The sequence below is a fragment of the Amphiprion ocellaris genome, chromosome 11, assembly GCF_022539595.1.
Source record: "Amphiprion ocellaris isolate individual 3 ecotype Okinawa chromosome 11, ASM2253959v1, whole genome shotgun sequence".
NCBI lineage: Eukaryota > Metazoa > Chordata > Actinopteri > Pomacentridae > Amphiprion > Amphiprion ocellaris.
Window position 1 is genome coordinate 714988 of NC_072776.1, and position 13183 is coordinate 728170.

A 13183-nucleotide genomic window follows, 5' to 3' on the forward strand; every position below is an offset into this window, starting at 1 on the left:
ATCTATTTTTCTAAGAAATTTCAGGTTGTTCATGATGTTTTGCAAAAAGATAATTCCTTAAATGTGAACTTTTTTGTAGTAAAACAAAGGAACCATTAGCAGTTGTGGTTATTTCTAGGTCATTCTGCTGTGGTTTTACTGGTCCGGTCCACTGGAGATCAGACTAGGCTGAATGTGGAACCTGGACTAAGATGAATTTGACTCCTCTGTTATAGAGGGTTCCTGCCTAATGCTGTGATTGGAGGAGGTGTTTATCAAATACCTGGAATAGTTTTGTAATTTATTTGTTAACCTGTGAAAGAATTTGCAGTTTTTAACTGTAGAGCTTCAGGTCACTCCTTCCTAGTATTTACTGGGGTCTCAATCAATCAGTCAATAATTTGTGTGTTTGTATAATTCCTGCAAAATTCTTTGTAATTACAATATTCCCAAAGATAATCATTTTTAACAAATACTATGTCAGAGGAGGTACTTTTTTTCCCCTATAACTGCATTCATTCTCAGGAGCAGATCAAGTGTAGTTACTCAAACGTGTTACCAAAAAAAGGTTTTTATTATTCTTCAGTCAGTATAGACACATACTGGAGAACAGAACCAGAAGATGTTCAACGTGACACGATATAAAGCATGAGCACAGAGCCATGAACGGATGCCAAGTATAGTGAGGCAGTGCAGACCTGGAGCCAGCAGTAATGGGTACAGGGTGGCACATTTGGTTACACAGATAAACATTCAAACTCTACAGGACATTAGAGGTCTCCCCTATTGCATTAATGCTCCCCTCCCCTACTGCCTTGTTAGAAATATTACAGGAAGTGTTGTGTGTAGCTTTGGAGTATCATCACTGGATCCGTGGAGAGGAATTTGAAAAAAGTGACAAGGGAAGGAAAAAAAAACATGGGGAGGTAAAATCATGTAGAGGAATGGTGGAAATTAGGAGAAAAAGGCAAGAGAGTGGATCTGGTCACTTTGTGAAAAAAAAATTTAACCCCTAGAGAGGAATTATATGAGCTTTTAAACAAACAAAACTCACTAACAAGAAACAAGTGAACAAGAAATAAAACGATGGCCAGCAGGTTGACAGGACAACGGCAGAGTTAGGTCCCACAGAGGTTAGAGGAAACATCTGTTCTCCTGCATGGATTAAGAGCAGTGGTGTAACTTAGAATGTGCGTGCTAGTAAATGGACGTTATGGATGACATCAGAAGAAGAGCTCCACCTCCAACAAGGCCTCGGGCGTTCTGTTAGCAGCAGATATGGTCACTGCACGTTCGCACATCCAGGGGAGGGAGGAAGGGAGGCGGGTGTTGCACTGCGCTGCACGTGAAGGATTGTGGGTATTTCCAGACACAGTGCTTCGCTGCTCGATTGAAGAGAAAAAAGTTTCACCTGCCGGAGGGAGACGGTGTGATGGAGGATCTGGATGTGTTCCAGACGCCACAGCGAGAGGGTCCAGAGCTAAGGCTTGAGTTAAGACAGTCAGGGAGCGGCATTACAATGGTGTGTGTGTGTGTAGTGTGTATGACAGAGAGTGTGTGTGTGTGTGTGTGTGTGTGTGTGTGTGTGTGTGTGTGTGTGTGTGTGTGTGTGTGTGTGTGTGTGTGTGGTGGTGTATGAGATCCAGTGTAGGTGTGAGGATGTGTGAATTACAGCAGCGCTTTGACCAGGTACAGCTTCTCTCCGTGTTCGCTGGTGAAGATGGGGGCTTTCTTGTAATGCTCCACAAGTTCATCCATGGAGTTAAACCTGCGCTGGCCGATACAGTACACTCCGTCTGACAGCTGCACTTTAAAGTGTTTGTTCTTACCCACCGCCTTCAGAGACACCGAGAAGTCACTGGGCTGGAAAACAAAGAGGGAGACGGCTGTTAGAAACATGACAGACTGTGTTCCTCCAGCAGGTGGCAGCAGATTCTCAGAATTACACATCTGAGCTCACAGATGTCAAACTGCAACATGTGAAATTTTGGTCTTTTGTGACCAATCACAACAGAAAACACCTTTTAATTTTACTCCTGTGCCAAAACTATAAATCCTTCTCTGCTCACAGATGTGTTGGGGTTTTAGAGTTTTACACGAGAAGACTTTTCAAAGTGGAAAGTTCCCCTGAGGTCACCTAAAATCCTAGTATAGGTTGTGCACCTGTGAGGAGGATTGAACTACTTTTGAAGCCAAATCCAGACTAATAGGCACCTTATACAAATGTGACATGAAAGTGTGACATCTGCATTTCATAAAAACTCAGAATAAAATCCGAGTGATGTAGGAAACATCTTGTATACAGTAGTAGTAAAAAAAAAAAAAAAAAAAAACAGTCCATATTTTTAGTTTATGGATTATTCAGTAAAGATTCCATTTTAAGAACTGGGATAGTAAACTTTTGCAACTGAAAATATTATATAACTATATATATAACTAAATATATTATATAACATACAAATTATTCTTTAAAGTTGAGTATTTTTTTGTATTTCTGAACATGCCTGGAAGAATACAAGCTTGTTTGTTAAATTTATTTGGAACTGAACTACTAAATTTCACACATATTACTTTGGTTAAAAGTTGAGCCCAGATGGCTGCAGTACAGTGACAGAACTGAGCACCTTCTGGATGATCTGAAGCAGCATTTAGATATATATTTATTTTTTTAAAAACTCCTGCTAGCAACAGAATGTCCTCCCTTCTCTAACTTAGCTTTCCTTTGTTGTCAGTTCCAGCTAATTATACTGCTATTTCACCACAATTTTAAAAAGAAATTAAATGGAAAATTTAGGAATTGGAGCTGAAACTATTTGTTTAACCCTCGTGTCGTCCTGTGGGTCAAAATTGATCCGTTTTAAAGTTTGAAAATGTGGGGAAAAAAACATATTTTCACAGTGAAACTTCCGATGTCCACATTTTCAACATTTTTTGGATTATTTTTTTAGCATTTTTTGGTGGAAAAAAAGAAATATTAAAAATATTTCTTAAGAACATTCACAAAAAAATCAACCAAAATCCAGCGAATTTCTCTGGATTTTGGTTGATTTTTATGTGAATGTTCTTAAAGAAAATATTAGAAGTTTTACTGATATATATGGAATCACTTTAGATATTTTTAGGATTTTTTTGGAAGATTTTTACTATTTTTTTGAAAATATTTTCTTGCCAAATTTGGGGGATTTTTTAAAAAAAATAAAACTTTTAAGGGAAACTTTTAAGGAATTCTTGGAATTTTTTTCCTGAAGGTTTTGCAAATTTTCTGAAATTTGCGGAATTTTTTTTGCTGATTTTTTGGATTTCTTTCAGAAAAGGAAATGTTTTTTTGGGTGCCCATAAGTGAAGACAACAGGGGGGTTAAAGCTCCAGTTATTCCTACCAATGATTCTTCGTTTTTCCTAGTTTTATGTAACTAAATGCCACACAAAAGTAGAATCACTTTGGCTCCAAAGGCAAAACCGCTGACAGATCAATCAAGAAAATTACAACCCCTAGGAGGTTTTTTCAAAGGTGACATCCTTGTATCCGTCTGGCTGTTCCTGCTCTGAGAGCACCCGGGAGTTGGCCTGTGATTCCTTATCAGCTGCTCCTAAAAGTCATTTCTAAATTCTGTGGAAAGTAGGAGTGAGCTGATTGATAAAAGTGTCATATTCACTCACAGCCAGAACTTTTTTTAATCCCTTAGTCAGCTCTTCAACGTTATTAAAACTGTGTGAAAAATGTGGGTCCAGACTGTGCCATGCAGGAACGACTATTTTGGGACTGTACTCTCTTTTTTTCTACTAGGATTCATTAAATCTTCTTTCCCCCCAGTGTTTCCCAGCCTCCAGAATGCCACTCTGTCGTGATTTCACCCCGCTGACTCACCGACGACTCGCTGTCTCGTATGAGGAAGTCGCCCTCCTCTCCTCTCTCGTTGAGGATGCACTCGGCCTGGTGTCTGGTGATGCTGCCGTAGTACCAGTCCCTCCCGGCGAACCTCCCTGAGCGAGCCGGAGCCATGAAGCGGTTCTGTGGGGAGCTCGACGTGGAGGAGGGCGGGCCGGGCCGCTCGTCCAGCACCATCACATAGTTTTTAGGTACCAGTCCCACTATGCCACGCGAGTTCTTACACCTCCACCACTCCGGGTCGTTCTCCGGCTTCTCCACCACCTCCATGACCTCTCCCTTCTCAAAGTTCAGCTCCTCCTCTGTCACGGAGCTGAAGGGGTAGAGGGTCTGGACCAGATGGAGGACCGGGCTGCGGCCGCCTGCTCGCCCGTTGGCCAGCAAAGTTCCTTGAGAGCCTCCCTGGTAGCCCTGTGAGGAATCTCCTTCCCCTCGGTCGTCCGCCCCTCCGAGCTCCTCCTGGACGTAGTTGGAGGGGAACCAGCCCACCCGGCCCGCCTGGCTGCCCCGCCACCAGCCGTCGCTGCACTTCTCCATCACGGTCACCCGGGAGCCCTTGAACAGGGTCAGCTCGTCGTCCCTCTCTGCTGTGTAGGCGAACTTCACCATGGCAGGGATGTTGAGGTCGTAGATTCTCTCCGCGGCTCCTCCGCCTCCTCCGCCCCCGCTGCCGTTGGAGGGGAACTCCGTGTCCGAGCTGGGCGTCGGGGAAGCATCACGGGCACTCGTCTTCCTCTTAGTTTTCCCCAAACCTGCGCCATTGAACAGAAACAAAAGCGAATCCCGACACAGATGCTGGCAAACATGTACTGCAAAAACTCTAAATCCTACCAAGTCTGTTTGTCTTATTTTTAGTCAAAATGTCTCATCCCACTTGATTTAAGATAAATTCACTTAACAAGAGACATTTCAGCAGATGGAGGGACTTGTTTTAAGACAATGCATCTGAAATATCTTGTTAAGTCAAACAATCTGGAAATTATGTTGTTTTGAGTTGAATTTTACAAGAAAACTCAAAATAAGTTTAACCCTCGTGTCGTCCTGCAGGTCAAAATTAACCCGTTTTAAAGTTTGAAAATGTGGAAAAAATATATTTTCACAGTGAAACTTCTGATGTCCACATTTTCTAAATTTTTTGGATATTTTTTTTTTTTTTTTGCATTTTTTGGTAGGAAAAAAAATATTTTAAAAAATGTTTCTTAAGAACATTCACATAAAAATCTACCAAAATCCAGTTTGCTGGATTTTGGTTGATTTTTATGTGAATGTTCTTAAAGAAAATATTAGAAGTTTTACTGATATATATGGAATCACTTTAGATATTTTACTGAATTTTTTGGAAGATTTTTACTCATTTTTTGAAAATATTTACAAGAATTTTCTGGCCAAATTTGGTGGATTTTTAAAAAAAATAAATTTGTTAAGGGAAACTTTTAAGAAATTATTGGAATTTTCTGAAGGTTTAGCAAATTTTCAGAAATGTGGGGAATTTTTTTTGCTGAATTTTTGGATTTTTTCAGACAAGGAAATAATATTTTTTGGTGCCCATAAATGAGAACAACAGGAGGGTTAATACATCTCAAATTAAGAGGTTACATGAAAGCAAAAATCTATTTTTGAGTGAAAAACTGCTATTTCTTTTAGCATGTCTGGCTTATTTTAAGACACCTAAGCCTGACAATCCTGGTAAAATATAGCTTAAAATAAGTTTTCCCAGCTAATTTTAAGAACTCAATATTCTAGATATCATATCCTATTTCAAGAAATATTACCAAGACATTTTTTTCTAAAAAAAAATTGCAGTTTTTCACTCAAAAATAGGTTTTTGCTTTCATGTAACCTCCTAATTTGTACCAAACAGACTTGGTAAGAGTTTGAGTTTTTGCAGTGTGCTTATTTACACATCTACCAGCAACATTAGCATTCATTGAGAAACACAAATCCAATCTTTCCAGCGCTGTTTCAGTCCCCTAAGTACACCAACATGTTCACCAGCTAGACTCTGTTTGTCTGGTGCTGTGCAAGTGGCTTTCAGTCGGTTTATCTAATCTGAATACAGCTGCCTCCTGCGTCTGTTGACAAAGCCAATAAAAACCATAAGACTGAACCAGAACAATTAACTTGTGGGCCATAAAATCAAATGCTCTGTAAATCTGAGCAAAAATGCTTGTGATAATTTGTGGGGTTGTCGCTACAAGTAAGCACCTTCTGAACACAGGAAGTCATCTGATCCATTGTTAATCTAAAAAAAGCAAAATATAGTAGTTTTAAACTTTGAAACAATCATCTAAACACTAATGAGAGCTGGTGTTCGAGCAGAGTGATGGCTGGAACTAGGCTGGAGGTAGCAGCCAACGGCCTCAGCTCCTCAGGAAGTGGAGGCAGTTAAGGTCAGCAGGAAACTAATTGAGGCTGCAAGTTGTACTCAGGGGGCCCTCGAAGCATCAGAAGCACAAAAAATACTTTAGAAATTGATGATACAGGATATCTTATGAGAAACCTCAGTGGTGAAGGACAGACTGATACTCCTGATAATAGAATTAACACAGAGGTGTCCCTCTACTCATTCCGAATGAAATGAAAGCTCATTATCTGCTTGGTATTCTGTCGACATCATCTCCACATCTATACAAATCAAAAGGCTGAAAATAGATGCTGCAGACAGGGAATGAGAAGTGGAGCAGGCACCATGGGCTTGATAATGACAGACACATCCAGGACTAAAGTCAGCCCCATCTTACCTGTCTGACTTTTCCATTCATGTACTTTCAGAGACGAGTCTTTAAACATGTTTGCACACTTCAGCACGACCCTAAGTTTCTACAGTCTCCCAGTGGAACATCACCGAGGAGGTCTTCCTCTTTTCATGTTAAAATAACAATGATACACCACGAGGCTGACGACATTTGAAGCGTTTACTGACAGGCGAGGCTCATGTGTGCTGCTAATGACTCCTGTGAGTTTCTTGACAGCTGATCACCCCGTTTGTGCAACAGAGCCCGCTGAAATGCCACAGAAATGTCACCGCTGAAGAGAACATTTACATTGTTTTGAAAATCGCCGGGTTCACACAGAGTAGCATGAAACTTGTTGGCAGAGAAGAAATGGAATGAAGAAAGACGAGGGGTCCCTTGGCAGCTGTTTCTCACACATCCAGGAAACCGAGCACATCACGGCTGACAAAAACGCAAAGAGGGATGAGACAGGAATAACAAGCAGATCATGTTTATGGATAGCAGTGTGCATCCTGCATATCTACAGCTGGGGATATGCAGGAGTATTCTAGTACTCTCCCTCCATCAGCTGGAGCCAAACACAAAAGGTTGACTTCAGGTGATCCTTTAGGAAAAATAAAATGTTGCTGCCATGAGGTAGAGCGGAAACACACACAACGCCACTGAATACACACTCCCTGGAGCTAAGCAAAAACACCTGAATGCACACACAGATACACACACACACACACACACACACACACACACACACACACACACACACACACACACACACACACACACACACACACACACACACACACCTTTCTTCTTCACTCATTTCCACTTCAAGGCTCTGGCCTGCTGGTTAGAGCAGCAGCAGGATACACTCTCTCCTCCCACACATTCACTCCCAACCTTCACCCACCTCTTCATCTCGTGAAAGGAGGCTCAATTTTCAAGCCCAGAGGACTTCGACTCAGAGGGAAGTGAGTTGATGAAAGCCTCAGTGTCTACATGTTGCAGCATATTGCTTCACTCTATAGCGTACAGCAGAGGGCACTGGGAAACTTACTGTATTAAATGACTATACACAACACTGCACCACCCACTGGATGCATGCGACCCTGTGCAGAGATCTAAAAACACAACTGGGCCCTCCGAAGTACTAACACTGTCAGCAAGTGCTGTGATTTAGGAGCACATTGAGTGAATCACAGGTGAGGTATGCTGCCTTTTAAATCACCCCCAGCAATGTTGCACAGCTACTAATGGAAGTGCCAAAGGGTCCTAAAGCAGTACTGTGTGTAAAACCAGTAAAACCTGCCACATAGTCTGAGAAGACACATGGAAATGAAGTGGAACATTTAGATTAGAATACAAAAGATGTTTCAAAGTACATTGGAGGAGCAGCTTGCAAAGGATACACAAAAACTGAGAAGCACTGAGCTACAGGAATCCCCTTCACCCTCCTGTTGTCTTCATTCACAGGCACCAAAAAATGTTGTTTCCTTGTCTGAAAAATCCAAAAATTCAGAAAAAAAATTCCCCAAATTTCAGAAAATTTGCAAAACCTTCAGGAAGGAAAGTCCAATAATTCCTGAAAAGTTTACCTTGAAAGTTTTATTTTTAAAAAATCCCCCAAATCTGACATGAAAATTCTTGTAAATATTTTCAAATAATGAATAAAAATCTTCCCAAAAAATCCTAAAAATATCTAAAATGATTCCATATATATCAGTAAAACTTCTAATATTTTCTTTAAGAACATTCACATAAAAATCAACCAAAATTCAGTGAATTTCACTGGATTTTGGTTGATTTTTTGTGAATGTTCTTAAGAAACATTTTTAACATTTCTTTTTTTCCACCAAAAAATGATCAAAGATTTCCCAAAAATGTTGAAAATGTGGACATCAGAAGTTTCACTGTGAAAATATGTTTTTTTCCACATTCTCAAACTTATAAACGGGTCAATTTTGACCCGCAGGACAACAAGAGGATTAATAGTGTTTTTTGTTTTCATTTGGCCAAATTAGAGCCAAGTATGCTGTGTCCAACTTAAATTTGGCCACCATCGCTGTTGAGGTATTCTCTCTGTGCATACAGAAAAACAGTGCTGCTACAGTTCTTCCAACATTCCCTGGAGGTCCTGACATGCAAACACGACCAGAACTTTCTGCGATGGGCGCTGAATCTCTGAAACTGTGTCAAAAGGGCAACCTTTCCACCTAAATTTCACTTTGGGGAAGACTAAGAAGTGACAGTGAGCCAAATCCAATGAGAATTTTGTATCCAAAACGTGTGGAATTGCCAGCATGTAACTGTGGAATGGCGTACAGCGGTCCCTCGCCATATCGCAGTTCACTTTTTGCTGTCTCACTGTATCGCAGGTCTTCAAGTTGCATTTGGTATTGCTGACTTTTCCCTGTATCGCAGGATTTTGCATTATGTAGTTATTCTTACATAACTATTACTGTGCCAAGCTGCACTGAAGAACGACGCTAGAAATATAATATCTGCCTTTTATGCACTCTGCAACTGGCAGATGCTTTTATTTTGACACACAGAGAACAGCAATTTCAAAAATGTGACAGGAAGTGATCGAACACACTCACGGTCCTGACAACATAACACTGAACCAAACTAACCAGGCTGAATAAACCACAAAAACACAATAAAACACAAACACTGGAACACTAACATAAACCACAATAATGACATTTAAACTCCCAACATCCTGAACTCCCATGGTGCATTGCAGCACAACAGTTCAGTCGTAGACCGGCTCTGCCATTGCTGCATTGTTTTAATTATTTTTGCAGTAAAATAAGCAGTTTGTAGCCTAAAAAATGGAAAATAATATAAAAGTTATATTAAAAATAATAATTAAAATTTATTAAAATAATATTTACTGTAAATAAAATCTGTAGTTTATTATTAGATAGGTGCAGTGAGATAGAGACAGGAAACAGGGGAGAAGAGTCGGGGGAAGACATGCAGTAAAGGGGCGCGAGCGGGAATCGAACCCGGGCCAGCTGCGTCGTGTGTGTGTGTTTAGGTGTGTGTGTGTGTGTGTAGGTGTGTGTGCGCGTGTGTGCGTGTGTGTGCGTGTAGGTGTGTGTGTATGTGTGTGTGTGTGTGTGTGTGTGTGTGTGTGTGTGTGTGTGTGTGTGTGTGTGTGTGTGTGTGTTGAGCTATACGGGCGCCCCAAATGGTGTCATTTGATGGTTCTTTTTATAGGAATATCAATTTTTATTTATGTAATTTTTTCATTAACAAAAAGTTTATAATTAAGTTATTAAAAGAGATATTTTTGTTGTTTAGGTTATTCCTCCTCCAAGGAGGCAGAGCCTCGACGGAGTAAAAACTTAAACCACAAAAATGTTTCATTTGTATTTATCTGCATTTTTCATCTGTCTGCTACATTCACAGATTACTGCAAATCTAAGTGCAATTATAGCGATTTTATTCAACATTTTAAGACTTTTTTTTAAACTCAAGCACTTTCAATGTGTTCTAAAGTGGTCTATTATGGGATGACTACACTGTTAGCCGTTAGCATGACTGTCGTTTCTAACGTTAGCTCTGGTGCTATAACAGCAACATGTTTTACATTGAGGTGATCAGAAAACTCTTTGTCGTACAATTTGCACACAACCAGGCTTTTATCCAAGCTGCCATCAGGAAGATCTTTAAAAGGAAAACTTTCTATCCACCAAGCTCAGTGCGTCTCGTCTTCCTTCACTGTTCACCAAATTTTCTTGTGTGCCAACGTTACTCAGTGCGATTAAATGCATTATTTTTTAACACGTTATTTCTTCTGTAAATAATCGAAATTAATGTGTTGAAGTCCCAGCCCTACTTAAAATACATCTAAATAATAAAATAAATATGGTCGCTACTTGGTGGATGTTCGTCTATCATGTGGGGGTCTGGAACGTAACTCCCGCGACAGACGAGGGAAATCTGTACTCTAAAATAGCGATAGACCGATGATTGTGGCCGATATTTGGCATTATTCTGATTATTGGTATCTGCATTTTTGTTCACTGATTACTGATAAATGAGAGGAGCTACTTCAGGTCTGATGCAGCTCCTCTCTCAGTCTGTCGGCCCTCTGAGGTCTCAGAAACGTCCCATATTGATCGATCTGTACTCTAAATGTCATCACGTCACATTTCAGGATGTTTATCAGTATTCATAAAAACATACATAGACGGGTCCACAGGTCCCGATGCTGATGAAACACAGCATTCTGACACATCACTGCTGCATGTACGCCAATACACACTGAGAACAGTCCTGGAACTTTCTGGATCTATCACTGAGGTACTCTCATATGGAACAGAATTAGATTTATTTGTCTGTTTTGCTTTGTCTGTGCCTAATGCAGACCATATCTATAGTAAAATTACCAGCGAGCACATTTCATCCCCCTGCAGCATTAATCCCATCTGAAAAGGCCTTTAGACCACTAGAACAAGCCACAAATCACTAGTTCTTAACACAAACGACCAACAGTACTGGTGTAAGTATATATGTATGTTACACCTAGATACTGGAAATGCTCTGTATATACCATTTTTAAACGGGATTTTGGAGGCTCTAGCAGAAATCTAAGCCCTTACTAGTGGACTTCTGACTGAACTACCGTGGACCACATATTGCGCTTTATATAGCTACACATTTGTAGCTCCATTTGAGGCTTGTTTGAGCAGGAAATGGGGCTATTTCACTCAACACTTACACTGTGTTCATTAGGAATTGTGGTGTAAAATGGACTGCAGGAATATAGAGCTATTTGATCTGAGGACAGGACAAAGTGCCTCATATTCGCCCACGCACCGACGTAAAAACCCAGGTGGACGTGGATCTAACTTGCCAGTAAGTTGCACTGGTGAGCACTGGCCCAGTTTCAGCAATGACTCGGCCCATTCACCCATTACTGTGTTTTATTTCCTGAGAGAGGAAACTGGGGCACAAAGCAGCGTGCAGCCAATTTGTAGTTCAATTCTGCCGAGATGGATGACGATGATACAGCCACACTAAAGCACAGAAAATGAAGAGCAAAAGCTGGAGATAACGGTAATTACACACTCTCCAGATGCTTCATAATCACAACGTGGACTTACAGAAGAGACGAAAAAAGGCGAGAAGGAGCAACGCTGTGCAGGGGATGAAGTAATCGCGCTCTCAGCCAATCAGATTCTCTATTCAAGTGTGTGAGTAAGTTCCATTAGCCTCTGACCTCACCTACTGCTCATCACTTCATCATCAAAGTGTTCTCGCCTATTGGATTTTCTCAAGCTTTTAACACTAAAGAGCTGCCGGCTGGAGGCGTGCTACTTAGACTGAGACCAAACTAGGCCATAATGTTGAAGTCAATATGTAACTTAGAGGACAGAGAGGGAATCCATCATCCCAGTCTGACCATTAGGAGCTGATTTCTCCACTAATCAAACCACTGATCAGAGAAAAGCCCACAGCGACAGAAAGACGAGGTGACGTGGACAGTATTGAGCCTGGGGAGTGAAAGGAGGGGGATATATGCAGACGGTGAGGGTGGCAGGCTGTGCCACGGTGGCCCACATAGAGCTTCCCCCCGTGGGCTTGTTTCCACGGAGCTGAGAGGAATCATCGCATTAGACCACACTCCCCTCATCTCTCTTTCTATTCTAAATATGGCTGCCTTTCAGGGCCACGCACTTACTATTTTTATTACAACTGCACTTCTTGATCATTCCGCCTTTTCACAATTTCCAGCAGATATTTCTATTTTCTGCCCATCTCTCTACTTACCATTTAGACAAAATAAAAAAATGGTTTTGAATACTAAAACTGTCAAAACAGATGCCTTTCAGTGCTGCTCTGCCTCCAGCTCTTTTCCTGCTACGAGAAAGAAAAGCAAACCGATCATTTTAACTCTCCTGCTGTCCTCATTTACGGGCACCAAAAAGTATTGCTTTCTTGTCTGAAAAAAAATCAAAAAAATTCCCCAAATTTCTGAAAATTTGCAAAACCTTCAGGAAGAAAATTCCAACAATTTCTTAAAAGTTTTTTTTTAAAAAAACACCCCAAATTTGGCAAGAAAATTCTTGTAACTATTTTCAAAAAATGAGTAAAAATGTTCCAAAAAAATCCTAAAAATATCTAAACTGATTCCATATATATCAGTAAAACTTCTAATATTTTCTTTAAGAACATTCACATAAAAATCATTCACAAATTTTTTTGTGAATGCTCTTAAGAAACATTTTTAACATTTCTTTTTTTCCACCAAAAATGTTCAAAGATTTCCCAAAAATGTTGAAGTTTCACTGTGAAAATAGATTTTTTCCACATTTTTAAACTTTAAAACGGGTCAACACAGGGGTTAAGATTCCTGCTGTCTTGACTTGAGCTGTACACCAGCACAGATCTGTGGCTGATAGCTTCTCATTCAGTGAGGATGTGTTGTGGTTTTTACGTCTGTGGCATTTGTGAGTAGGTTCTTCATTATCCCCAATCATTTTGTGCCATCACATCCAAATTAGAAAAATTATGAAAATAAATGAGATCACACAGTTTTGGAACGCCAGATAATTATTAAAACCTGGTTA

At 40.4% G+C, this 13183-nt stretch overlaps 1 protein-coding gene across 1 annotated transcript in view; it reads right to left on the minus strand.

Annotated features, from left to right (window-relative positions):
• Nucleotides 1–534: 534 nt before the first annotated feature.
• Nucleotides 535–13183, minus strand: part of nck2a (NCK adaptor protein 2a) — a 53332-nt gene continuing 40683 nt past the window's right edge. Inside the window, exons 3-4 of the mRNA XM_055015035.1 lie at nt 3847–4619; nt 535–1842 (exon numbers count right to left, since the gene is read on the minus strand). Coding sequence (XP_054871010.1) covers nt 1648–1842; nt 3847–4619 — 968 coding nt within the window. The 3' untranslated portion in view covers nt 535–1647. The remainder of the gene's footprint in view (nt 1843–3846; nt 4620–13183) is intronic.